This window comes from Peromyscus leucopus, chromosome 12, assembly GCF_004664715.2.
Source record: "Peromyscus leucopus breed LL Stock chromosome 12, UCI_PerLeu_2.1, whole genome shotgun sequence".
NCBI lineage: Eukaryota > Metazoa > Chordata > Mammalia > Rodentia > Cricetidae > Peromyscus > Peromyscus leucopus.
The window spans coordinates 79,635,670-79,663,237 of NC_051073.1; the positions used below are offsets into that span (position 1 = coordinate 79,635,670).

The window sequence follows — 27,568 nt, forward strand, 5'->3', positions numbered from 1 at the left end:
GCATTTGGGCAACTGTAGTTTGGAAGTTTTCCTGTGTCCCAGCTGGCCAGTGGTTGGAACAAATCTCTCCCACTCACATCCCCCAAGTAAACACACAGAGGCTTATATTAATTATAACTGCACGGCCATTAGCTCAGGCTTATTACTGACTAGCTCTTATGCTTAAACTAACCCATAATTCTTATATTTGTTTAGCCACCTGGCTTGGTACCTTTTCTCAGTTCTGCCAGGGCTACACAGAAAAACCCTATCTAAAAAAACAAACAAACAAACAAACAAACAAACAAACAGAATAACTGGAACAGTCTCACTTTTTTATGGTATTTTCCTTTTTGACACATGGTATTATGTCGCCCATGCTGGTCTCTGGCTATGTAGCTAAGGATGACTTGGTTATATCTATCTATCTATCTATCTATCTATCTGTCTGTCTGTCTGTCTGTCTATCTATCTATCTATCCGTCTATCTATCTATCTATCTATCTATCTATCTATCTATCATGTATGTATGTACCTATTTATCTATCATTCATTTATGTATGTATGTATGTATGTATGTATCTATCTATCTATCTATCTATCTATCTATGTGTATGAGTGGTGTGCCATGGTGTGCATGTGGGTCAGATGAGAGGACAACTTTTGGCAGTCGATTCTCTAGCTCTGCAATGTGGGTGCCAAGGATAGAACTCATGTCAGGCTTGGAAGTAGGCACTCTTAGATGCTGAGCCCTCTCTCTGGCCCTGAGGATGACTGAACTTATGGTCTTCCTGCTTCTACTGCCTCAGTTCTGTGCCGCCATGCCCAATCTTGTGCTGCTGGGGATCAAATGCCAGGCTTTCTGCATGAATCACGCACTTTATGAACTGAGTTACATCCTCAGTCTTTGCCCATGTGTGGGGGAGTTTTAAATGCTTCCCTTTGGTGTAGGAGTGAGTAGAAACTGTGTTCCTAGCCGGACGGTGGTGGCGCACGCCTTTAATCCCAGCACTTGGGAGGCAGAGGCAGGCAGATCTCTGTGAGTTCGAGGCCAGCCTGGGCTACCAAGTGAGTTCCAGGAAAGGCGCAAAGTTACACAAGAGAAACCCTGTCTCAGAAAAAAAAAAAAAGAAAAGAAAAAGGAACTGTGTTCCTGTGGAATGACCTGTATGTGTCAGGGATCTGAGTTGACTTTACAACCATAAGCCATAAACTGCTTTTTGTGTACTAGATGAGGCGGCTTCTGCCTGTGATCCCAGGATTTGGGAGGCCGATATGAGAAGATAATGTGTTTGCGGCCAGCCTGGGCAACATAGCAAGACCCTTTCTCAAAAAAACAAACCCGACGAGTTGTATGTGTGGTTTATGTGTCACACTGTGTCTTGGTTATTTTTCTATTATTGTGTAACAATAATGAACAAGGTAACTTACAGGAAAAAGAGTTTATTGGGGCTTACCTCTGCAGAGGGTTAGAGTCCATGACCATTGTTGTTTCTTTTTGGGGGGCCCACCACCCAACTCCCAAATAAATTCACACACAGAGGCTTATTCTTAATTATGAATGCCCTGCCTTAGCTTGGCTTAGTTTCTAGACAGCTTTTTTTTTAAATTTTGTTTGTTTGTTTGTTTGTTTTTTCAAGACAGGGTTTCTTCATGTAGCTTTTGGAGCCTGTCCTGGAACTCACTCTATAGACCAGGCTGGCCTTGAACTCAGAGATTCACCTGCCTCTGCTTCCTGAGTTCTGGGATTAAAGGTGTGTGCCGCCGCCGCCGCCGCCACCACCACCAGGCCTAGTCAGCTTTTCTTAACTTATTCCAACTATCTTTTGCCTCTGGACTTTTCCCATTTTCTTATTTCTGTAAATCTTACTCTTACTCTGTGGGTGGCTGTGTGGCTGTGTGGCTGTGTGGCTGTGTGGCTGTGTGGCTGTGTGGCTGTGTGCTGGCCCCTGGAGTCCTCCTCCTACTCTCTCATTCCTAGATCTTCCTCCCAGATTTCTCCCTCTATAGATCCTCTCTGCCCGCCAGCCTCGTCTATCCTTTCTCCTGCCACGCTATTGACCAGTTCTTCATTAGACCATCAGTTGGAGACAGTCCCAGGCACACAGAAGTGAGTGACGGGGAAAGAGTCCATGATGGTCTGAGTTCAGCTTTGGTTTCGTTTCCCCATTACTCTGTTGTTCACCAGAGAGATTTATAATTTTTTCCTTTTTCTTTTTTGTTTTTGTTTTTGTTTTTTTTTTTGGGGGGACAGGGTTTCTCTGTGTAGCACTGGCTGTCCTGGAACTTGATCTGTAGACCAGGCTGGCTTCGAACTCAGAGATCCACCTGCCTCTGCCTCCCAAGTGCTGGGATTAAAGGTGTGCACCACTAAATGAAAGACATTTTTGTTGTTGTTGTTTGAGACAGGGTGACATATTTTAAGTTGACAGCTTAACAGAAAAGTATAAAACCAGCAGATTCCAGCTGAATGGATATAGTAAGTCTCTACATATGAAAATTACACCCCGCCGGGCGGTGGTGGCGCACGCCTTTAATCCCAGCACTCGGGAGGCAGAGCCAGGCAGATCTCTGTGAGTTCAAGGCCAGCCTGGGCTACCAAGTGAGTTCCAGGAAAGGCGCAAAGCTACACAGAGAAACCCTGTCTCGAGAAAAAAAAAGAAAGAAAGAAAGAAAAAGAAAATTACACCCCTAAAGAGGTTGTAGGCAGGAGCTGGGTGTGGTGGTCCACACACGGAATCCCAGCATTTGGGGCTGAGGCATGAAGCACTTGCATTTGAGACCTTCTGTTCTATAATTACCAAGCCTGCGGATTTGAGAAAATGAATTTTCTCAGTGAGACACTGGGAAGGTGAAGACTTCAAGGCAGCTTCTGTTGGCAAGTGATGTGGAAAATGCTAGACCTTGGTACCTGGCCAAGGTTTTCTCTCAGGTGAATGTATAGTCCTGTGTGCAGGTAAGAAATCTCACTTATGTGGAAACATAATTGCAGCTTATCTTGTCCCCAAAGAAATAGTCTTTAAGTAGCAAATGGACCCTGTTAATCTCTGTGTCCCAAGTTCTTTGTTTGAAATGTTTTTGTTTTCTTTTGGTTTGGTTTTTGGTTTTGGTTTTTCGAGAAAGGGTTTCACTGTGTAGTTTTGGTGCCTGTCTTGGATCTCACTCTGTAGACCAGGTTGACCTTGAACTCACAGAGATCCTCTTGGCTCTGCCTCCCAAATGTTTTTTTTTTAAATGTTTATGTATATGTGTATTGGCCTACAGGTATGTCTGTGCATCATGTGCATGCTTGGTTCCATGAAGTTCAGAAGAGGGTGTTGGTGCCCTGGAACTGGAGTTACAGATGGTTGTGAGCTGCCACATGGGAACAGACCCCAGGTCCTCTGCAAAAGCAGCTCTGGTACCTTTACCCCTGAGCCATCTCTCCTCCCATTCTCTGTCAGTTTCAGTGTGGACTTAGAGAAGCACTGCTTTCCATGTTTACAAATGTTTCAATTTTTAGCTGGACATGGTGGCATGTATCTATAATCCCAGGACTAGGGAGCTAAAGGCAGGTAGATCAGGAGTTCAAGGTCACCCTTGGCTACATAGTGAGTCTGATGCTAGCCTGGACAATGATAATCCTGTTTCAAAAAAGGAAAAAAACAGGTTATCTTAAATTATAGAAATGGGGCACAATATTAACACTGCATGAAGACTAGGCAGCTGAAGCCCTCCTTCCTCCCACAGCCGTTGTCCCCTTAGAGAGCAAGGAGTGTTCTGTGCATAGTCAAGGTGTGTCACAGCTCTTGTTAGACAGGTGGTGCTGGGTGACAGTGAGGCCAACAGGCGTGCAGAAAGATTCTTGTTCCTTCTGACTGAACAAGGGGGTTGGACTAAATGCATTGTTTTGAATTTAAGAATGAAACGTTTTCAGGCTGTGCTTTCCTCTTGGTCTTACGGGAGGGCTAGCGAAGGGCCACAGGGACCGTAGGCATCTATGTATCCAAGGACTACGGAACCCAGAAAGCTGGCAGCACTGCTCCTGGAGAAAATTTCTTGATCAGGGCAGGAATCCTGGTGCCCTCTCCCTGCTCCTGTGAATGCCAGCCTGGCTGTCTTCCCAACTCTTGTTAACTGCTGTCTGCTCAGGAGGGAAAGGTCTCTACCTGGGCACATTCCCAAGTGTTGGTCCTCTTTTGATTCCAATATAGTCTTTGTCTGAGTTTACTATTACAATAGTTTTTTCCCCACACATCAGTGCATTTCTACTCCATTTTCTTTATATATACAATATACTTTATCTATATACCAGGATAAAGTTTTATCGCAAATCCTAATTGGTCTTAATGACAAAAACTCAGATATCAGCGTAAATGTGAAAGATCAGAGAGACAAAGGAGCAAGGCACAGCCACCTCTTACCTCGACAACTCCTCAGCCTGAAGGGGCCCAACTCCTGTCTCCGCCCACCTTATATTCTTTACTCTCTCTGCTCAGCCATATCACTTCCTGTTTCCTCCTCCCTAGTGCTGGGATTAAAGGTGTGTGCCACGACTGCCTGGCCTCTACGGTTAACTAGTGGCTAGCTCCGTACCCTGATCTCCAGGCAAGCTTTATTTGTTAGAGCACAAAGTATCACCACGTAGAGTTCTTGTTCTTTTCATGTGTTGTACTGTATGGTTGTGTAATACTTTCACTGGTCCTATTTCCATTTTGATATTAGTGACTCAAGCACATATAATATTAATGGTTTTTATGTTCGTGTGGGTGAACTGAAACATGAAATTTTAAAGGGTCAAAGAATGTTAAATGTTAGTAATTTCTAAAAGTATAATACTACTTTTTACAGCTCAAAGTGGGTCCACAGTTCTTTTAACAAACTGTCATTTATAAAGCCAATCAGTATAAACTTCACTGTTTTCCTTTTTCCAGTAGGTGGGCATTAACCACCAACCCCCTCTGTGGTCCCTGGGGGAGACCTGGCCCAGGCACAGCAGGTCATATGCATGATGAGCAATACCACTGCCCCTGAAGAGGCCTGGGCTCAACTGAATCACAAGTTCAACCTCAGGTATGCCAAGGAGGCCTTTACGCATGTGCATGTGAGAGAACATGTGGAGAGGTGTTCTGAGGCCCACAGGACCTGGCAGAACTGGCGAAGGGTATGTAGAGATGGCTGTGGATTTTGCAGAGTCAGAGGCTGAAGAACACTGAGCGCAGCTCTGTGGCTGGCAGCCATATCTTTATTCCTCCCCAATGTTAGCATTACTTTTATTGTGTACAGTACTTTTTTTGAAAAACAAAGGTCCCTGTCTAGACACCAACCTTTCTTAGAAGGGCCAGTTAGCCAACTAGTGAACTCCTCTTGGGCAAATACATTTGCTTTCCCTAGGACATTAATAAGTATGTCTGTATGCTCCGTTAAAAGCTTCTAACTAGACAAGGGAATTAGGGCAACCCACATTATTTAATGTGAAGAACGAGTCCGTGTGAACAGCATGGAGTGGCTCTTCATCCCGTCTTGTGAGGGGGCTGAGAAGAGTGCAGCTGGCGCTCCACTCAAGCTGTAGAAACCTGGTTTCTGACACGCCATTTCACGCCATTTCTTCATTGGCTTCCCTCCACTGAACGGCGAATGGAAGCATCCTACTCACTGCATGTCCCCAGATGGTACTCGGTCACCTCTCTACCTCCTTCCTGGTATGGAAGAAGCACTGGTCTTTATTTAAAGAATTTGATCTAAAATGGACCCCCCAGGACTGCCAGATGTCACAATAAAGTAGATGCTAGAAAGAGATCCTGTAGTCTGGCCCAGCTGGGAGTGCCAGGTTTCTCTTGAGATAGTGCCACAATCCCAGTGGGCTCAGACGCTGGCAACCGACCTCTCGGCGTGTTTGCAGTCCCTCCGCTTACGCAGTTCATTTCGTTACTCTAAGAACTCTTTTTTGTCTTTACATTTTACTTTGTGCATATGTATGCATGCACATGTGCAATACGTGGGGTCAGAGGGCAATTACTGGGCGTTGATTCTCTCCTTCTACCATGTGGGTCCGGGGAATCAAACTCAGATCTTCAAGGTTGGCGTCAAGTGCCGAGACACCCGCGGCCCTTGGCGGGGTTCCTTCAGGCTGGAGCCAGGGTTTTCTTGGCGGTGGATCTTTTTCAGCCAGAGCGTCCGCTCACGAGGTTCGGGGAGCGCTGCAGACCGCACCCAGGCTGCAGCGCGCAAACGGCGAGCGCTCAGCAGTTGCCTTGGATACACAAACAAAGCCGGCGAGCGACCGCACAGCCGACCCGGGAATCTCCAGCTCCTCCCCGCACTCACAACATCCGGTGGCCCTGCCGCCAGGGTCGCTTCCGGTCCCGCCCCTTGAGGGCGGTCGCCACCGGCGACGGAGTCCCTACGCTACCAACTTCCGCATTGGCCCACCCATCGCGAGACTTTGGCGGCGCAGCAATGGCCAGACCGTGAGTACCGCTGACGGGAGGCTGTAGGACGAGTGAGGGCGGGCTGGGCCCCGGCTCGGCCGCGGGGGGCCGACGGGCTCGGGCCCTCTGGAGGGAGTGGCGGCTGGGGCGTGAAGGCAGTCCTCCCGCCCGCCGCCCGCCGCCCGCCGCCCAGTTCCCGCCCCTTCCCCAGATGCCGCGACACTGCTCCGCCGCCGGCTGCTGCACACGGGACACGCGTGAGACTCGCAACCGCGGCATCTCCTTCCACAGGTCAGCGCGCGTGCGTGGTGGCGCGCGAGGGCTCACACGCGCAGGCGCCGGTGGGGCCGCGCTTTAGGCCGCGCAGGAGACGGCGCCTTCCCGAGGTCGGAGTGAGGCTTGAACTTGTGAGCGGGAGGGTGAGAGGGGCGGTCGAGGAGTCTCGAGTGCAACCGCAAAGGACCGGACGCTTGCTTGCCTCGGACCTGGAGCGCCCTCGCTCGTCCTCAGTTTCCCCCTCGCGGGTGGTAATCAAGGGGTCGTGGGGCGGCGTGCGGGTCTCGCCTGGGAGCGTGGGCATCCCGCGCGCAGGCCGCAGCGGTCTGACGGACGCTCGCGGTTTTGTGGCTCTGCAGACTTCCCAAGAAAGACAACCCCAGGCGCGGCTTGTGGCTGGCCAACTGTCAGCGGCTGGACCCCAGCGGCCAGGGCCTGTGGGACCCGGCCTCGGAGTACATCTACTTCTGCTCCAAACACTTCGAGGAAAGCTGCTTTGAGCTGGTGGGCATCAGGTGGGTCTTTCTGCCAGCCGGCACCACGCACAGGGGGTGAGGCACCCGAGCACTGGGTCGGGGGGCCGCCCTGTGCCCCGGGGAAGTCATGAGCTGCCGGCATGCTCACAGACTGCAGACCTGTTGTCGGGGGCTGTGGCGGCTTCCCAGTTCTGTACGGTGAAGCGTGGCCCCAGGATCACCGGTCCAGTGTCGGCAGAGAAAACAGCATACCAGTTGGCCGACTTGGTATGCAAGCGCAAGCACTTGAATTCAAATTCAAAGACCCCAATAAAAAGCCACATGGGGTGCCTGTTCTTTTAATCCCAGGCCTGGAGAAGACAAAACAAAAGGATATCCTGGGCTCACTGACAGCTAGCTAGTCTAGTTGAGTTGTTGAGCCCTGTGTTCAAGGAGCCCTGTCTTAAAAACAAATAAATAAGGTGGGTGCACTGGAGAGATATGGAAACAGATCAAAGCACTTGTTACTCTTCCAGAGGACCAGGGTTCAGTTCCCAGCACTAGGCATCCCTTGCCTTCTTCCTACCTCTGAAGGCACTGGCACATAGGTGGTACACATACACATGTGCACACAGCAGACATTCATATTCCTGAAATAAATAGGACTGGCCTAGGTGACTCAGGATAAGAGCACTGGCTTCAAGCCAGGCGGTGGTGGCCACGCCTTTAATCCCCGCACTCCAGGAGATAGAGGCAGGCGGATCTCTGAGTTTGAGGCTAGCCTGGTCTAGAGTGAGTTCCAGAACAGGCTCCAAAGCTACATAGAGAAACCTTGTGAGAGAGCACTGGCTTCTAGAACCTGGGTTCCTTCGCCATCATCCACATGGTGGCTCACAAGTCAGAAGACTCTAGTTCCAGGGATCCATTGAGGAAAGCCTCTGGTCTCCACACAAAAGAAAAACAGCTTTCCCCTGGGGTACTCAGCGCCTAGTTCTTTGAGCAGGCCCCCCTCCCCCCCCATGAGAGAATTCTTTTGACTGGCTCACCTAGCCCTGCTGGGAGGTTTTCCACTCAACTCTGGAAGCTCATTTGCAGGGAAGACTAGTTTGATTTTACCTCGGTGTCATTCTTCAGATTCATAAGTGTGCCTTGGAGCCTCAGCCCTGGTGCTGAGGGACCTCAGTGGGGTCCCAGGGGAAGTGGCAGCACTTTTTCTCCAGCTCATCTGGGCTGCTTTTCCCCACAGTGGGTATCACAGGCTGAAGGAAGGGGCAGTCCCCACCATATTTGAGTCTTTCTCCAAGTTACGTCGAACAACCAGGACCAAGGGGCATGGTTATCCACCTGATGTCAGCCAGCTCCGGCGATGCAGGAAGCGGTAGGTGCTGCAGGAGGGGGGTGCCCCACCCTCCCCCCAGGGCTGAGGGACTGGACTGTAGGGTGAATGCCAGTGTCTTCACTGAACAGGGTTCTTGCTGCCTAGACCCAGTGAAGGGGCTCAGTGTTAGGAAGTCTGAGTGGGTGTATGAGGGGCCCGGCATGCCCCGAGTTGGCTAGTCAGTTTCTTTGTGTCTCCCCTCCAGCTGCTCTGAAGGTCAAGGACCCACAGCTCCATTTTCTCCACCTCCTACTGATATCATCTGCTTCCCTGTGGAAGAAGCCTCAGCACCTGCCACTCTGCCTGTATCCCCAGCTGTGAGGCTGGAACCTGGCCTTAACAGCCCCTTCTCAGATCTCCTGGGCCCTCTAGGTGCCCAAGCAGACGAAGCAGGCTGCAGTGCCCAGCCTTCGCCAGAGCGGCACCCCTCCCCTCTTGAACCACGGCCTATCTCCCCATCCGCTTACATGTTACGGCTGCCTCCGCCCGCCGGGGCCTACATCCAGAATGAGCACAGCTACCAAGTGGGGAGTGCCTTGCTCTGGAAGAGGAGAGCTGAAGCGGCTCTTGATGCTCTGGACAAGGCCCAGCGCCAGCTGCAGGCCTGCAGGCGGCGGGAGCAGCGGCTTAGGCTTCGACTGACCAAGCTGCAGCAGGAGCGGGCGCGAGAGAAGCGAGCGCAGGCAGATGCCCGCCAGACCCTTAAGGACCACGTTCAGGACTTCGCTATGCAGCTGAGCAACAGCATGGCCTAGGACACACCAAGGCTCTGGCCGTGCTTCCTCAGAGGCACTTGATAGGAACTGCATCCACCAGGCTGGCCAGAAGTCACAATAAAGTGGATGCTAGAAAGAGACCCTGCTGTCAGGCTCTGCTGGGGGTGCCAGGCTTCTCCCCAGACAGTGGCCAAAGTCCCAGAGGGCTCAGGCCCTGGCACGCAACCTCTTGGCCATGGGCACTGTTTGCAGTCCCCCTGCTTATTTACTCTTTCAAGTAAGAAGGCCAGCGCCGGAGTTCAGCTCCGCCCCTCCCCTCCTTTTTCCAGTCAGGGTTTCACGTAGCCCAGGCTGGTGTCATTGAAGCCAGAGAAGACCTTGAACTCCTAATCCTCTTGTACCTTCTGAGTGGTAGGCATGTGCCATCATGCCCAGTGTCTGACTCGATACTTACGGAGAGGCACAGCAAGCCTCTGCCCACAGGCCAAACTTAGGGAGCTCAAAACCAACATACACTTGTCAGGCTGCAAGGTCACACCTAGAGACACGTTAGTCTTTTAGATACGGCATTCAGGCCCTAGCCTTGGTACTGTATTTATCTTGGGAACTTAGGCTTACTATAGCTGTATCCATGGTAAACACAAAGCACATGGCTTCTCCCTGCTGCTCCTTGGCCACATAGCTCAAGCACAGTTAAGTTTCTGGCTGAGTTTGTACACAAGGTTCTCAAAGTTTTCTTTTTGGAGCCCTAGGTGAATGTTTATTTGTATCCTGTGTAGAGGGGATGAATGTCCAGTTACAGGGGTCAGCAAGATTTGCCGACCGAAGTTTTCAGGTGTTCCCCGAAAAGAGGCTTGGATGAGGTCACAACCCTGGGGGGAGGGCTGACAGCACAACTGACTCACACCCAGCCTGCCTGGCTGCCCACCATAGGCGGGACCCTCCACTTAGCTCAGCTCAGCTGCCATCAGCTTGTGCCTAGTACCTCATCTTCTAACCAGACCACTTCCTGGATGTCTGTATGGGACTGCCACCCAGGGCACCTTTCTACCTGGAGCCCCACAGCATGGGGTGATGGAGCACAGGAGGGAAATGTTTTAAGTCCAAGGAAAAGTCAAGCATTTCTCCAAAATGAGTTCTGCCTTCCTAGGACAGAATAGGTTCCTGTACGCAAAAAAAAAAAAAAAAAAAAAGGGTCCACTATGCTGTATTGGGATGTCAGGTAACAAGGATGGATGCCCCGGACAGTCCCGGTCTCTGGAGAGATATCTCGGGTACTCAGTTTTCTCTCCCTTGTGACTGACACCATGTGTTGACATGGGCAGAACGGGAAGATGTGCTAACCCCACATCTGGGGAATCTCCTAAGCCATAGAACTGTCATGGGCTTCAGGAGGGCAGACCAAAGGTGGCCGCCATGCCAGCCAGGTGTGTACATAGCATTGCCACAGCTTTATAGGAGGCATGTCAGTGGCAGAACACACAGGAGTGTTTCTGCTGACTTCTCTCTGGCCCAGATACGCACACTGGGTGGGCCACAAATGCAGCCTCTCTGGGAGGCTTAGCTACACTTGCTGCCCTGTGGGCTGGGAGCAAAACCTTCTAAAGTTCATGTCTAGGATCAGATCACTGTCACTGGTCCCCATTAGGTTCTGGGTAAGGAGTGGAATGCACCCTATTGTTAGTTAGAGTAGCTTGCCAAGCCCTCACCCCTAACAGTAGGATTCTATGTCTGGATCCACAGCACACATCATCTTTCTACCGCTGAGTGGCGTCCCTGAGCCTTGGTCTCCTTGGGGGAGTCTGCTTCACTTGCCATCCCTGTGGGGCCTGTGTCCTCAATGAGTTCCTGTCACCTCAGTGCCCTGTGGGCGCTGGGAACCACAGGTGTGGTCACTGTAGGTGGAGATGTGGCCAATCGGTCGAGTGTCATCACTCTCCAAACAGAGTCTTCCAAGATGCTCAGATGTCGGCACCCAGCTCTGCACACTGCTTGTCAGAGATGTGGGAGGCCAGGGAGTCTATGATGTCCAGCAGCAGCTGCTGGCTCAGCAGCCGCAGTGTGGGCAGCTTAGAGACCTGCACAGATGACCAGAACTAGATGAAGAAGCCAGACCCCAGGAGGACCAGGGGGGGCAGCCGAGTCCTCTGGGGGCCCAGCCTGGTGGGGAGGACGGGGACCTAGAGCACTGGGGCCAGAGCCTGACCTTGGTGAATTGGTGCACAATGATGTGCAAGCAGTGCCGCTTCATGTCCAGTGCCTGCGTCTTGTCAGCCGCCTCCAGAATCTGCAATGGCAGGAACCATGAGGCGCTGCCCCAGCTCACCCACAGATGAAGGTGTGGCCTGAAGGGTACCAAGGCTCTACCTGTAGCACGTTCTGCACGGTCACGTTCATCTCCAGGTTCTGCTTGCAGTATGCCTGCAGTCTGTTGTTGTAGAAGCCATAGTAGTAGGGGGCCGCAAATAGGTAACTGGGCACAAGTTAAGGAGCTGCCAAGTCAAAGGACATATTCACTTGCAGCCACCCATCCTGCCACATCCCTTGTCCTCCAAGGGAGGGTACTGACAGAACTACACAAACCTCAGAAGCCAGAGCTCCAGTTTGGGCCCCACCTGGCTTACTCTCTAAACTGGTTCTGAACCATTTTAGGCTCAGAGGCCCCATTCAAGATCCAAAGAAAACCTGAATCCTCTCATTCCCATGTTCCCATTCACAGAACTTTTCCAAGTCTTCTCGGGGCCCCACCAGGTGTCCTTGCACCTCAAGTTCAAACACTACTGACATAAAGCATGAGGAATCACTTTGTCCAGGAGGCCCAGCACCAGCACCGGACACTCTAGAATTAGGTACCAAGCCAAGATCGCCCAGCCAACAGAACGGGAACCAAACATGTCTGAGAGGTGCTAAGACTTCTCAGTGGTGACCCAGGAGCACAAGCAGGTAAAGGATGCAGGGAGTCCTCAGGGGGCATGTTGACCTCTCCATAGTAGATGTAACGTAGCATGGACTCAAAGGCCTGTCTGCTGGGCACCATCTCCCCGATAGAGATGTTCACCTGCCCATCCTCCGGCATGAATGAACGGAACATGGCCTCAAAGTAGCTGCAAACGAGGAGGTAGACCCCAGCTCTCAGAAGAAGAAAGCATCAAGGCCCTGCCCCGCCCCTCATCCACCCTTAGCACACCTAGAACGGGCAGCGAGGATGGCTTTGTGGGCCGGTCGTGGGTGGCCGTCCAGTAGCAGTGTGATGTCACAGAACTCCGAGCCTGCCCCCTCCAGGTATGCCTTCATGTCCTGGATCAAAGATGTGCCTGGGGGTGTAGAAGGACCTTGAAAAGACTCCCACCTCTACCCTGAATGAAGAGGCTACCTTTGTTTTCTGGCCCTACAGTAGGCACCGCCCACTGGGTCACCTACCCAGTGACCATGTTGCTGTTCTGTGCAGTTTCCCCGAGTCAGAAGTACCAGTTTGTCCTCTCCTCAGCCCTCAGGTCACCTGGAAACTGGCCCTCAGGAATGCTACACCAATCACTGACCTTCCACGATGAGCCTGCCCTACATGCCCAGCTCCCAGTCTCATGCTGGACTCCCCTCCAGGCTCATCTTTTGAACTCTCATGCCAGTGGCAGGGACTAGTGTAACCCCCAAGGAGAGTTGGGGAGGTGCTATCAATCTTCTCCATCGGGTAGGCTGGCACACTGACAAGATGTAGCTGCAGCTGCTTGGCTCACTTGACATCAGATCTGACCAGCCAACCAGAGAAGGCACACGTCACCCCGAGGAGTGGGTTTCGGGGTCTCCAGGCTCACTGGCACACAGCTTGCTGTTGGAAGCCCCCATGGATTCTTTGAGACGTGCCTGCCTCTGTCCCTCCCAGCCTTTGTGCCTGCAACACCCGATGGGTCACAGAGCCACCCTTACCCCAAGGGCCTGGCAGGTAGGTAGCTACTAAGTCTCTCATCACTACTTCCCTACCAATGTCCACGGGTTGATCCGAGGGTGCTCGAGGGGGCGGCTGCTGCTTCCGCCGCACGATCTCTACGATCAGTGGGGATGAGAGGCGCTCGAACTCCTTCATCATGATCACCTGGTTGAAGTGGGACTCCCTCACTATGAAGTTCAGGCAGTGCTCCTGGGACAGACGGGCACAGGAGGCAGCTGGAGTCAGGCCCAGGCCCAGGCTGGGCACCAGAGCTTGCAGTGAGGAACAACGGAATACACCCCACCCCACCAAGGAAGGCCTGGGCTGGCAGGCCTCCCCAGCTGCCGGGCTGACCCCGCTGCACCTTAAGCTGGCCCAGCTGTAGCCTGGCGGCACTCTCACACACAACCAGCACGTTCTGGAGATCCACGGAGGCTTCGATGTACTGCCGACACAGCTGTTCAAGACGGCACAGCTGGAAGCTCAGCGCCAACTTGTACACATCCATGATGAGCAGCACGTCCTCGACATGGCCTGCACCAGAACGCCCCTGAGCCTGGGCCCCGGGAAAGGAGGGCTCCCTCCAGGAACACGAGGGTCGGGGCTGCAAGAGGGCAGCTGGACTGCATGCCAGCTGACTACGGCTTGTGCCTCGGGCACACCTCTAACAGACCTGGCAGCACCCCCTGCCTCCGCTGCCCATCCCCACCCTGGTCCACACCACCCATACCCGAGGCAGACCTTTCCGTGGGTACTTGATCTTGTCTGTGTAGAGAAACTGCATGAGCACCTCGAATGGCCGGGCCTCGGCCTCCCGAATGGCCACACGTAGCAGGGGTGGCCGCGCCCTGCCCACAGCTGCACCAGGGACCTCCCTGGGTGCCAGGGCCCCATCCTCCTCCAGCTTCTGTGGGGAAACGGGAGCTCAGGGCACCCTAGTAGACAGTGGGCAAAGCTTCCCGGTCACGAGGGCCAAAGGAGACCTTACCTGGGCCAGCCACTCTCGAGCCTGCAGGATCTTCCTGCGCAGCCAGCGGCTCCGTGCGGTGACGATGGCAACGTGGCCTTGCACACACTCTTCCTTCTGCGTGGAGGACGAGTGGTTGTGGGTGAGAGCACAGGGCCCCGGCCGGGGGACAGAAGCCAGCAGGCCAGGGCGCAGCTCCCTGCACTCGGCAGATACAGTGGGAGGCTGCAGAGTCGCCTACCTCGCCCAGCACAAACTCCACGTCGCAGAACTGGCGGCCCTCCCACAGGCGCCCGTAGTCTTCATGCAGCGTGCACTTGGGGTAGCAAGAGAACTGTGGAGGAGAGGCAGTGAGGAGCGGCAAAGGCCCCCGAGACCCGCAGGGTCAGCTGAGCCTGGCTGCGGACTGGCGTGCCTGCGCCACGACGAAGAAGGCCTCCACGTCCACTGTGATTTCTCTGACAAAGGCTCCCAGGCTTTAGGCAGGCTGCACTCTTTCTAAAATCCCGGACCCAGGTACTCAACAACCCCTTCCCACCTCTCCCCACCACTGAAGCAGCTTTATCCATGCCTCCACGACGCCAGGGGCCCCTGTCCTAACCACCTGTTCCTCCAGGCCTGGGAAGGGCCTCCAAGACAAGCTCCTGCCAGCCTTCTCCAGGCCGGTTTTCTTGGAGGCCCCAGCACAGAGGCCAGCTTGCCTCTGCTTTGCCGGTGCTGTGTGCTCTCCTGACACTCTGCTCTGCTGGCCTCGCTCTGCACTAAGGCTCCCTCCCTCCTGGTGTCACCTCTGCCCACCTGGAGCTACAGCACCCCAACCCTCTGCACCAGACGACTCAGAGATACCGTCATCCCACAGGCCTAGCTCTCAGTAGGCACCTTACACAGCCCTGACCCCACCCACTGGCCCACCTACCCCAGCAGGCCTCACAGAACCACTGGCTACACACCTGGAACCTGTACATCTCCCCGCTGCGAATGTTGTTGTCCACAGTGCCCCCAAAGATGTACATGGCGTCCGAGATGACAGCAGCTGCATGGAAGAGCCTCCCACTGGGCAGCTGAGGAGGACAAGCAGACGGAAGGATGGGACGGGGCAGACTCCAACAGTGGGTCTGGCTTGGCCAAGCTAGTGTCACGGATCCATGTGGCCACGAAAGAGGAGGCCAAAGATCCCAGTCCCCTGGACAGAGGTTCCCTGGGGTGGGGCAGAGGGCAGGGCAGGTTGTACAGAATCCCAGGTTAGCAGTGTATTTGGGCCAGCATGTCATGCTGACTCCAGGGTAACGCCTGGGAACTCCAGAGCCCCGCGCTGCTCTTGCAGGAGTCCTGCTCTACCTGTCTACCAGAGGCCCTGCTGCAGAGGGTAATGGAATTTTAATAAGCGTCCTTGACACTCACCTCTGATGCCAGGTGGACAGGCTGCTTGGCTGAGGTGGTGCCAAAGTCTAAGCCAAACACATCTCTGGACTTCTTCAAGCTGCTCCGCTCCTCTGAGGTTAGGATTGATGCCTCCTCAGAAGAGGAAGCTCGCTCAGGCACCTCAGCCCCACCAACCTTGAGGAAAACATATGCAAGAAGGTAACAATCCAGCATCCCTTCCAGGGCTTGCTATGGGCTCCAGAGGAGGGACAAGACACTGAGTAAGGCTGTGAGGGTGGTCAGGGTGCTTCCCAGAGGTCTGCAGGATAGCAGCACAGTGCAACTGATGGAATGCAGGCATGAAAACCTGAAGGATATAGCACTAAGGGCCTTGAGGGTTCTCAGGTTGCTCTTCTTGGTTACATGGAATCAAGGGAACCCAGGTCAGGACTCACCTCACTGTCAGAGCTGGGCTGGACAACCTCCCAAGTCTGGAAGTCCACATCATAGCAGTGCAGCTCATTGGGCAGTGTATTGTCCGCCGCACCCCCAAACACATAGAGATGACGGTCAAAGGCCACCATGGTGTGTCCATAGCGCCGCTGTGGCGGGGGTGGGGAGCCCCGGAGCAGGTGCTCAGTGGGGATGCGTGTCCACCTGGGGCCATGACCATGAACCAGCACTGGAGTGGGGCTCTGCTCTCTCTCACACGCCCCACAGGAGGTCCTCCCACGAAATTCCCCTAAAGTCCTTGCAGTGCCAGCCCATGGTCTACAGGGAAGGCACAGGCCTGTGTGTCCAGCATCCCTTGACCTGTTAAGCTCAGGTATTGGCCCCACTCAGCTCCATGCAACCCACCGTGGGCCCTACCCAGGCTCCCTCTCGTCCCGCCACCATAGAGCGGACAGCAGCGGCAGAGCAGGGCCTCTGGGGTCTGCTCTGGGGATGGAGAGCTACAGACCTTGTTATCCAAACAGCAGCGCCCCACCTGGGAGATGCCTGCCCAGGCACTAATTCCTCCAGTCCTTCTACCCTCCAAGGGCTCCCAGAACTTTCCAACAATCCCCTTTTCTGCTACATTAGCCGAAGAACCAAAACAGATGCAGACTCACTCACTCCACGCCTGCCCCACACTCAACAGGATCCCTCCACTACCACTTCCGGCAGCTTGAGTCCCCCCACCCAAGCCCGATTCCTTTTCCTCTGTTACTCCAGCCCCATCTCAGGGTCCTAAGGCTAGTCAAAGTAGAGAGCCTACTTTCCCCTGCCTGTCTTCTGCTCTCCCATGAGATTAGTGCTGGCCACATTTGTTTACAGTGTCAGTGAGCCAGCCACACACAGGGCAAGGGACCCTGACTCAGGCCACATCTTGCTGAGCTACAGCCATACCCCAAGGGCCCATGAGGCTGGCAATTGCCCATACTCCAGGCTGTATGCTCCTGCTGTATGTGGGAACTAGGGGAGATCACAGCCGTTACCAGTCACAGGAATGAGCAAAACCCCCAAAACCCAAGGAACTCACGTCTTGTCCTTGAATTCGAACTGGAAGAGGTTGTTGGTGATCTTGGCTCCGCTCTGCCCCGAGAACACGAACATCTTATCCCGGCACACAGCCACAGGGAAGTTGCAGCAGGACGGGGGAATCTCCCCACTCTGGGCCACCTGCAGTGGGGGCACAGCTCAGCCAGGGCCTCACAGGCCTGGGGCCACACTGTCCTACACTTTGGAGTGAATAAATATAGCTTACAGCCTCCTCACACCTACCACATGGGCCCAGTTCTGAGGCTAAAATCGTGAGGTTCATTTGGAACTAAAAATATAATTTCTACAAGAGAAATAAAGCTTCAGGGGAAAGGAGTGAACTTTGTGTTGCTCTCGCTGTGTTCACACGAGGGTGGGAACAAGTCATGCCTGTCCCATGTGGCACTCTGCCCATTCTGAACTCGGAGCTGTTTCCTTCCTCAGCCTCCACTTTGACTCCTAGGGACCAAAGCCAGGGATGTGCTGTGCTACCATGGGCTACAGCCTCAGCTCCAAAGCCTTTTAGGATTCATTTATTTATTGTCATTTGGAGACAAGGTCTCTCTGTGCAGCTCTGGCTAACCTAGAACTCTCTATGGAGCCCAAGCTGACCCCAGACTCACTCTGCAGCTGAGGATCACCCTGAATTTCTGACCCATCTCCCAAGTACTGGGATTAGAGGATCAAACCCAGGGCTTCATACATGCTACATTACTAATTCAACTACATCCTCAGCCCACTTGGAGTCTCTAGTTAATACCAGAATTGGGCTGGGGGGAGGGTCAAGGAGAGAAAAAGGTGGCCTTGGTAAAGGGAAGAAGGCAACCTCTGTCACATGCCACCCTAGCACCTCTCACCCGTATACCAGCTTCCTTTATCCCTCACCTCTTGATGCTGCAAACCCCCCGCCCAGTGCCCTTGACTTCCCACCTGCATCATGCTCCCTGCACCCCTCACCTCCTCCCAGCATGTGAGCTCTCGGTCTTGGAGGCCAATTGTCCACATGTCGTTCAACCTGCATCAAGACAGAGGAGTCAGGATCCTTTGGTCCTGAGCCTGGCTGGGAGAGATAGCCCCAGGGAAGGACCATTTGCTATGTGTGTCAGGAGACAAGTGTGCCATCTTTCTTAAAGAAACAGGAACTTCCGGGGAAGAAGGCACGATATCAAATCCCTGCACCCAGCACCTAGCAGCTTTCACTTCCTGCTGGCTCTCTGACCAGCCAACACAGAAGTAGATTGACACATACTATCTGGGGTAATGAGACAGGGCAGCCCCCGGGGAGGGAAAGACCGTGCGTCCCACACAGCCTGCTGCCGCACTGTGCCGTTACTAGTTTCTGCAACGTCAAGTTTAGAGTGAGCACCACCATTTGGTTATCAGAAAAATACAACAAAACAGCGTTTCTAAGACAAGGAGGAAGCCTAGTGTGGAGGTGCACACCTTTAAACCCAGCACTCAGGAAGCAGAGGAAGGAGGTGCTCTGTGAGTTTAAAGCCAGCCAGATCTACAAAGAGGGTTCCAGGACAGCCAGGGCTACATAGAGACCTTGTCTTAAAATAAAAACAAAAGTAAAGCAATAAATAAATCAATGAAAACTGTAACACAGGGAGGAACCCAGGGCTGGATTTGAGCTGAGATGCTTCCGGCCTCCAGGCCCCTGTGGTTCCAAATCTCCTCATCAAGGAAATCCAGGGATCACAGAGAAATCTCACTTCCACACCCCTCTCCTGAGAAACTCAACACCCACCAGGGTAACTTACCCCAGTATGACCACTCAGGTGCCAAGAGAGCTTATTCTGCCCCCACGGACATGGCCAGCTACATGCCTACCTGGCATTGCCATCATAGCCAGCAAAGATCCAGAGCTTGTCACTGTACACCGTGGCCCCATGGGCTGACCTGGCCACTGGCAACCTAGAACATAAAGAAAAAAATGAGGAGGGGCTGGAGAGAAGACTCAGCATTGAAGAGAACTCCCTGTTCCTCAGGAGACCCAGGTTCAATTCCCAGCACCCACATGACAGCTCACAACCATCCCCTGTAATGCCAGTCCCAGGGGATCGGATGACTTCAAGTCTCCTCAGGCACCAGGCATGCATGTGGTACAGACATACATGCCAGCAAAATACCCAAACACATTTTAAAATATATATATATATATATATATATATATATATATATATATATATATATATATGAATGAATGAAAGGTTATCAGAACGGGCAGCTGCACAGGGCTCCATGTGTCCAGCAGCTAGGGCCACAAGTGCCCAACACTGGGGCTCAGAGGCCAGTGCTGGGACACTGGAATCAAGCAACAGCACAAGAGGTCTGGGCAGCAGATGTGTAAAAATTTCAGATGTTGAAACAGGGCATGATGGTATATGTCTGCAAATCGTGAGGGAGGTGAAAGGAGGAGGGGGTCAGAGGTTCAAGACCAGCCTCAGCTACATGGCAAGTTTAAAGTCAGTGGGACTGTGTGACACCCTGACTCAAAACAAACAACGGAAAACACACGAAGGCAAAACCAAAAAACCCTCCTCAGGGGCGGGGACGTGGCTCAGTTTGGAGGTTGCTTTCCTAGCGTACACAAAGCCATGGGTTTGATTCCCAGCACCACACAAAACCAGGCATGGTGCTGTACACCTGTAACTCCAGCACTCAGGGGCTGCAGGCAGGAGGATCAGATGTTCAAGTCATCCTCAGCCATACACAACAGGTTCAAAATTAGCCTAGGCTACATGAGATCCTGTCTCAAATATGGGGGAATCAGATATAGGCCTTGGAATATAGCTCAGTGATAGAGAGCTTGCCTAGTACAAAAAAGGCCCTGGATTTCATCCCCAGTGCTGAAAAAACAAAACAAAACAAACAAACAAAGAAATTCTGTGGTCCACGCAGACCCAGCACCTTCCCAGCTGCCAGGAAAGCACTGGAGTACTCCCAAAGCAGCCCTCCGGGTTCCTGAGAAAGAAGGGATGTACACCTGGAAGCAGGCTGAGGCAATGGCTGGGTACAGCTCCTAGCTTCGGCCTGCTGCATACACCCTGTCCAGCCTTGCCCCCATGGGACTCAGCAGTGATGAAAACCAAGCAGTCAAAGTCTCCCAGCCCCAGGGTCCCCATCTGAAATGGGGCAGGAGGCACGTCCCAGGCTGAAGGCCATTCCTTACTGTGAAATGCTCAGCAAACCTCTTACCTCCCTTCAATTTTCCACTCTGTCCACTGGCCGGTTGCAAACTTGTATTCAAAGAGGTCATTCTTATTCTTCAAGTTAGAATTAGAGTAGATGTCTCCAGTATAGCCCCCTGGGTGAAGAGAATGAAAGTCAAGTGTTATATGTGGGGCACTATTTTGGTATTTAAATGTGGGGGCCCTAGTTAACATGTACAAACCTCTAGGACCAACTGCCCACCCGAACTACCCCTGCACTGGGTCCTGGGGATGCAGACAGGCACACTGATGTTTCTTGCCCTAGCCATCAGAGAGGACACCCCCAGTTCCATGAGCTCAGGGCTTTAGGAAAACAGCCCCTCGAGCCAGAGGTTCAGAGCACTCCAGTGGAGTAAGCCAGCAGGGTAACGCCCAGGCAACAGCTCAGAGAGCCCCAGGGAGTGGGGAGGAGGGGGGAGGAGGGTGGAGGAGGGTGGAGGGGTGGAGGGGGTGGGAGGCTAGAAGTCTGTGGGTGCAGGTGGGCAAAAGGCTGCTTACCAAAGACGAACATGCTGCTCCCGTAGACGACGGCTGAGTGGTGGTAACGGGGGCTGGTGGGGTACCTGTGGTGAAGGCTCTGGGAGGCACGGGGTGAGGTCAGTAGGTCAGTGAGCGTCAGCCTTGACACCTCCACACTTTATTTTCCTTCCTCCCTTCCTCCCTCTTCTCTTTCCCCCCTCTTCTCTTCTTTTCTTTTCAGGTTATGGTGTTGCTGTAAGTAGTGCCGGCTGGCCTGTAACGCATTATGCTATTAAGTCCAGGTTGGCCTCAAATTTACCATCCTCCACCTCAGTCTCCTGAACACTGGAATTAGGGAGCGGTATCACCGTGACTACAGTCATTTAACTCTTTCAGACAAGTTCTCATTACAGTGTCCAAACTGGCTTCTAATTTATGGTTCAAGTGACCTTTCCCTCAGCTGTCCACAGACATGGGAGAAGAGCTGTACAAAGCAGGGCATCAGCTTTGCTTTACATCTGTATTTCTAAGGTGCCGTTTCTCTCCTAGAGCCTTTAAAACATCACTAACCAGGAGAAAGCCAAAGTAACAGGCATTGAACTCTTGCAGATGCTGCTAGGAGGAAGCCCTTGCCCGGCACCTTCCTATGCCTCTAAGAGGCTTCTCGGATCCCCCGCCCCCCAGACAGGGTTTCTCTGTGTAGCTCTGGCTGTCCTGAAACTTGCTCTGTAGACCAGGCTGGCCTCAAACAGAGATGCGCCTGCCTCTCGAGTGCTAGGATTAAAAAGCCACCACGCGGTTGGTGATTTAGCTCAGTGGTCCTGGGTTCGATCCTCAGCTCCAATTAATTAATTAATTAATTAATTAATTAATTAATTTTTAAAAAGCCACCATGTACTGGGCAGTGGTGGTGGCACACACCTTTAATCCCAACACTTGGGAGGCTGAGGCAGGCGGATCTCTGTGAGTTCAAGGCCAGCCTGTTCTACAAAGTGAGTTCCAGAACAGCCAGAGTTACACAGAGAAACTCTGTCTTGAAAAAAAAAAAAAGAAAAGAAAGAACAAGAAAACCACCATGCCTGACTTCTTCCCCCTTTAAATAGGGTCTTGCTATGTAGTCTTGGCTGGACTAGAAGTCACTGTGTAGACCAGACTGGCCTCAACTCACAGAGATCTGTCTGAGTACTAGGATTAAATGTGTGAGTCACCAGTGATGCCTGGCTGGGGGACTGGTTTGTTCTTTTGGAATCGTTTGGAAGATATTTTACAATTCGCTTTTTCAAGAGAGCAACAGAGTCTGACTTGGTCCAGGTATCAAGATACCGGGATTATGGGAATGCCCCACTCTTCTCAGCTTAAGCCATTTATTTTTGCTTGTCTTTTGAGAGGGTCTTGCTATGTTACAAAGGCTGGTCTCAGATTTGCCTGCTTGTTTCCCAAAGGCTAGAATGTCAAGTGGTCTACCACCACAGCTGGCTATATGTGAATTTTGTTTGCAGTGTTGGGTAACGAACCTGGGAACTTGTGGATCACTTCTCCACAGTGTACCCCGGGGAGGGGAGGGGACCCTTTGTGGAGTAGTTCTCGCCTCCACCTTCACTTTTTCTGATGACTAAACTCAGCTCTTCAGGCTTGCTCAGCGCTGGCTTCATCTGCTGAACCAGCTTGCTGGCCAGTCAAAGAATTTTTTAAATTAATGAAGGACTGGATCTGGACATGGAACTCAGTTAGTCAAGTGCTCACCTTGTCTGCACTAAGCCTGTCTCAGCCTGCCTAGCCACAGCTCTGAGTTAGATCCCCAATACTGCATAAACCAGGCATGGCAGCAGATATCTGTAATCCCACACTTGGGTGTAGATGTAAGAGCGTAAGAGGTGAGGGTCATCCTTACCTACACAGCAAGTGTGGGGCCAGCCTCGGATATATATGAGACCCTGTCCCAAAAAAAGAAGGCTAGGGATATAGTTCAGAGGTAGAGTGCCTGCCTGGCATGCACCAGTCCCTAGATTTTATATCCAGCACAGAAAAAAAAGAAATCAAAGAACTGGTAGCAGTTGTATTAAAATCAAGCATGAGAAAAATTATTTCTGCTGCTTGGCCAGTGCTGCCAGGCAGCCCAGGCAGAGGGCAGGTGTCCCAGTGGGTTGTGGGGTTTTGTTGTTGTTTTTCCTTGTTTAGTTTTGTCAACTTGACACAAGCTAGACTTATGAGAATAGGGAAACACAACTGAGAAGACTCCATAGTATCAGGCTGTGGGCAAGCCTAGGGGGCATTTTCTTAATTAGTGATTTATGTGGGAGGCCCCACCTCTTTATGGGTGGTACCTCCAGATACCTGCCTTGAGTTCCTGCCCTGACTTCCTTCAATGATGGACTGTGACATGGACATGTAAGCTGAGATTAACACTTTCCTTCTCAAGTTGATTTTGTCTTGGGGGGTTTGTTTGTTTGTTTGTTTTTGAGACAGGGTCTCGCTGTGTAGCTTTGAAGTCTGTCCTAGATCTCACTCTGTAGACCAGACTGGCCTCGAACTCACAGAGATCGGCCTGCCTCTCCCTCCCGAGTGCTGGGATTAAAGACGTGCGCCACTACTGCCCGGCTCAAGTTGCTTTTGGTCACGGTGTTTCAGCACAGCAATAGAAACCTAAGACAGTGCATGATGACAAATGGAGCTGCCCTGCCTGGCTGAGTGTCCAGAGCAGTCACACAATCTCCAGAGCCCTGCATCCTCCTCTTTCAAAACAGACCCCATCCTAGAAGGCTCCTGAGGACCAAGGGGAAGTCCTCCAGACTACAGAGTATGCACCACAAGGGTCTGTGTGGCACTGTGCTCCTGCGTGAGCAGATGATAGAGCTAGCCAGTCCGGTAAACCCTGACCCTCAGGTCTGTGTAAGTTGCTCCCAGACAGCGACTGCCGCAGGAAACACAAGCATGTGGTACCCAAAGAGGGCAGCTAGCTCTTGTGCAAGGCCACCCAGCTGAGACTGTGGTTCACAGGGTTTGCATGCCGCTCAGAGCCTGTATGGGGTCTACTGGAAGGCAACCAGCCCTGAGACAGGGGCAGGACAGCCTGGAGGTGGCACTTTGGGAAAACTAATTAACTGAGGCCCACCCCTGCCCTACCTGAGACCCGACAGCAACTCCTGGCCCAGAAGAAATTCTGGTGACTGCAGGTCCCTCCCAGGTAAGAGTCTAAATACCACCCACTAGACCAGAGAGACCCCTTAGTTCACAGGATTTAGGATAATCATTTTCACAGAAAGCCGGGAGAAGGAGGAAGCCATCTAAGGCTCTCCTCTGTTATATTTATCTCTCTCTGGCCCTCCACGATGAGCTGACGATCAGCCAGTGGACCCAGGACAGTGCTGCTGCTCTCCAGGAGGACAGGCGGGTCCCAGGGCCACCCACCTGCACCAGGAGCAGTCCTTGACATCAAACCGCAGGAGATCGTTGAGCATCGTCTTCCTGAAAGGCAGGCAGAGAGAGGGTGACAGTAGGCAGGCTGCTTTGTCAAAGTGTTACCTCACTAGGACCTTAGAGATGGCAGGGGCGTACGGCTAGGGTCACTGACCTCTGGACTTGTCCAGAGTCAGCAACCCAGAGGACAAAAGCAGTGGCCAGTGATATGAGCAACTAGGGCCCCCCCTGACAGGCCGGCCTGGTCCCCACCACCAGCAGCCCACCGAAGGCTGATATGAGAGCAGGACCCGGCCCAGAGGCTGGCGTCATCACTCACACCTCCCCCAGCCTCCAGAATTCCTACTCCTGCCTTCAACCCTTCCGAGTCAGACCGCACTTCGATGAAACGCTGGCTCAAACACACATCTTCCTGCCCCCTGACAGAAGAACCACACCAAAGTCCACTGTCCACTGGGTCAGCTTGCATTACTGGCACGTTACTAACCCTTATTAATGTGGAAGAAGAAAGCGAACTGACGGGATCCCAAGCACTCCCTTCAGGCCAGGCCTTTACAGGGCATCCTGCCTGGCTCAGTCTGTGCCAGCTGCATACCCTCCCTGACTTCGTTTTATAGGAGAGGAAGCTTGGCCCACAGCCAGGAGGGCAAAGCGTAGAGGCTGGGTCAGCCTCCCCTTGTTTAACCCCCACTTAAACTTAGTGGTGCTGGGTAAAATAATGGGAGGCCACTGTTTTGAACTAAGTTGCTATGCTAGGCCCCCAAAGACCAGGCAAACCAGAACAGCTACTGGTCCAAACGCCTCGTAAACTCAAACGTTACGGAACACCCCAAAACCGGAGACTGCAGGCTACCCATGTCTGCTGAAGCCCTGAAGAACTCTAACCACACCGACCAGGCCCCGCCCCCACCCGGGGTTTCCGTGAAGCCAAGCTGCTACTGCCCGGTAGGAACTCATCTTCCACTCTGTTGAATGGAGGCTGCCCTGGTTTTTCTTAAGTCACGGCCAAACGGATGCATAATTAAACTTTCTCTGACTCTCTGTTGAGACTGCATACCAAAACCACTGCTGCTTATCGCCACAGTTCTCTACCTGCTCCAGGAAATGCTAATGACGGCCATCCTAAGCTACCACCCACCACTCTATGTTGGACACTGGTCTTTTTGGCGTGGGGAATTCTTTTGAAGGCTCATCCTTTAACTCAGTAAACGCTGACTGTGACATCCGGGCACTGGCACAGAGAAGTGAGAAGACAGGAAGATGCCTTGTCTTGGCAGAGAAACTAGATCGGCGCCAGCAATCGCAGTCTGGGGGTGCAGACGGAGCTGGTAAGAGAGGACACGGAGGCCTCACCCATCAGGAACATCAGAAGGGCAGCGAGACGTGTGTCTGGGGGGAACAGCATCGCAAAGGCTGGCTGAGAATCAGGACCTCACAAGTGTACAGCAGGCCTCACACACTCCTGTGAGAACTCGGCTTTACAGAGGTGCCGGGACGCTACGGGGCTATGGGCTGACTTGCAGTTTTAAATGGATCCCCAGCTGCTCTTGAGAAAGATAAGATAAATGCCAGAGGACCATGGCCCAGTTTGCATGCCCTAATAGAGTCCTGAAAATCTCACGTGCTCTAGATCAGCTACCCCAGGTAGTCTACAGGACCAAGACTGTAGTCCCCTTCCTGGGCTTGAGGCCAGGTCCTGGGCCTGAGAGGAGGGAGCCATATACAAACATATAACTTCAGCTTAATTAAGAAGTCTGCGTGTGCCGGGCGGTGGTGGCGCACGCCTTTAATCCCAGCACTCGGGAGGCAGAGGCAGGCGGATCTCTGTGAGTTCGAGGCCAGCCTGGGCTACCAAGTGAGTTCCAGGAAAGGCGCAAAGCTACACAGAGAAACCCTGTCTCGAGAAACCAAAAAAAAAAAAAAAAAAAGAAGAAGTCTTCGTGCATGGAGATGTGCTCACCAAAACTGCAGGTCATTTCCAGGAAGATTATTTTCCAGGAAGTTAAAGCAAGGCAGGGAAATCTCCACCAGAAGCAAGACATGCACAGCACCAATAAAACCGATTTTGGAGGCAGTGAGATGGCTCAGCAAGTGAAGGCATTTGCCCCAAGTCTTTTTGTTTTGTTTTGTTTTTCGAGACAAGGTTTCTCTGTGTAGCTTTGCGCCTTTCCTGGATCTCGCTCTGTAGACCAGGCTGGCCTTGAACTCACAAAGATCCGCCTGGCTCTGCCTCCCGAGTGCTGGGATTAAAGGTGTGGGATTAAAGGCCACCACCGCCCGGCTCACCAAGTCTTGCAACTTGGATTCAATCCCTGGTACCCACCCGCCTGGCAGGGGAAAGATGAATCCTGCATGCTGTCCTCTGACCTCCATATGCACCCCATAAATAGATGTAAAAACAACAACAAAACATGATCTCCATACTTTTGGTTCAAAGCAAGCGAGTGGGCAAAGTCTAGAGAGAAGTGTAGGGGAAGAAAAGTGCCGTAGGGCTATAGGCCGTCTCCTCACTCAAAACAAGCATATTTCTAGGGACAGAGCATGTGCCGCCATTCGAATGCCAGGGTGAGAGGGCTTTAAGGGCCAGATCTGCCTCACCATAACCTGGGAACCAGGTACAAGGTACCTCACAGACAGGGAAGCAGAGGTTCCCAGGACATGGCTAATGACCCCCATTCTCAGACAACAGTCTGTCTCATTGTCGACGTCCCCTGCCACCACTCCCATCAAAACAGGCAAACTCACCCGTTGTCTCCGCCAAACACATAGATGGCATCCTTATATGCTACGACTGTGTGCTTGCTACGCCTAGAAAGAAAGAAGAGGTGGAGGGTGGTGAGACCGGGACTCTCCTGGCTGACACCCAAGGTGGCTGTCACGTAAGTTTGGGTAAAGCCTCTCAACTGCTAAGATCTACAGAGATCCATCAGACAGCAAGGACGTCTGGCACACCGAGGATTCTTCAGGCTCCCCACCCATACCTCAGGTCCGGGACGCAAACGGGACCCTCAGAAATGTAACAAGTCTAGTGCCCTGCCTAGGGTCACTACTGCGCGGCTCCCTGGGAATCGACTACCCCCAGGACATCACACGGGTCCTCGCCCCTAGAGCCCATCCTGGGCCCCCCTCGGCTCTCGTCGCCACTCCCAGTGCCTTCAGGGCCCCCTGTTCGCTGTCGTACCGGGCGCCCACGAATTCGTCGCAGGGTGGGAGGCGCCGCCAGCGATGCACTGTTTCGAAGGGTCCAAAGTTGAGCGTCAGGTACTCGACACTGTCTGAGCAGCTGTGGTCAAAGTCCACGCTCGGAGCCACCTTGGAGCGCACCCCTCCTGCCAGGGCCCCGGCTCCGATCGGGCCCCCCGAGCCTCCGGGCCCAGCCATGCCCGGTTCAGGCCGGATGGGCCGCCCAGGTTGCAGGGCTCAGGGCCGCCGCCCGGGCCGAGCCGAAGGACTACACTTCCCGAAGAGCCCTGCGCCTACGGCGGCGC

The 27,568-nt window shown here is 52.9% G+C and overlaps 2 protein-coding genes across 2 annotated transcripts; one reads left to right on the forward strand and one right to left on the reverse strand.

Moving 5' to 3' along the window:
- The first annotated feature begins 6,321 nt into the window (after nucleotides 1-6,321).
- Nucleotides 6,322-9,354, forward strand: Thap7 (THAP domain containing 7). The gene is made up of 5 exons (XM_028856680.2): nucleotides 6,322-6,428; nucleotides 6,601-6,680; nucleotides 7,025-7,180; nucleotides 8,367-8,498; nucleotides 8,704-9,354. Exons 2-5 carry the CDS (start codon nucleotides 6,601-6,603, stop codon nucleotides 9,251-9,253), a joined length of 918 nt encoding a protein of 305 aa, XP_028712513.1. The 5' UTR covers nucleotides 6,322-6,428; the 3' UTR covers nucleotides 9,254-9,354.
- Nucleotides 9,355-9,946: 592 nt separating this feature from the next.
- Lztr1 (leucine zipper like transcription regulator 1) lies at nucleotides 9,947-27,548 on the reverse strand. Its single transcript, XM_028856677.2, is given in 22 exon segments — nucleotides 9,947-11,292; nucleotides 11,421-11,501; nucleotides 11,582-11,687; nucleotides 12,169-12,318; nucleotides 12,402-12,528; nucleotides 13,193-13,349; nucleotides 13,504-13,673; nucleotides 13,881-14,046; nucleotides 14,128-14,223; nucleotides 14,348-14,440; nucleotides 15,057-15,167; nucleotides 15,508-15,663; nucleotides 15,924-16,125; nucleotides 16,991-17,130; nucleotides 17,947-18,004; nucleotides 18,823-18,906; nucleotides 20,191-20,299; nucleotides 20,703-20,756; nucleotides 20,759-20,781; nucleotides 24,072-24,128; nucleotides 26,826-26,888; nucleotides 27,262-27,548. Coding segments are annotated over 22 exon segments (2,520 nt in total). The 5' UTR covers nucleotides 27,462-27,548; the 3' UTR covers nucleotides 9,947-11,175.
- Between the last annotated feature and the right edge of the window lie 20 nt (nucleotides 27,549-27,568).

Excerpts from the sequence above, each read along its gene's own strand:
- Thap7 (XM_028856680.2), top strand. The coding sequence starts at position 6,601 with ATGCCGCGACACTGCTCCGCCGCCGGCTGCTGCACACGGGACACGCGT. Across the intron at positions 6,681-7,024 it reads CGCGGCATCTCCTTCCACAG|ACTTCCCAAGAAAGACAACC; the intron begins GTCAGCGCGCGT and ends GTGGCTCTGCAG. Across the intron at positions 7,181-8,366 it reads TTTGAGCTGGTGGGCATCAG|TGGGTATCACAGGCTGAAGG; the intron begins GTGGGTCTTTCT and ends TTTTCCCCACAG.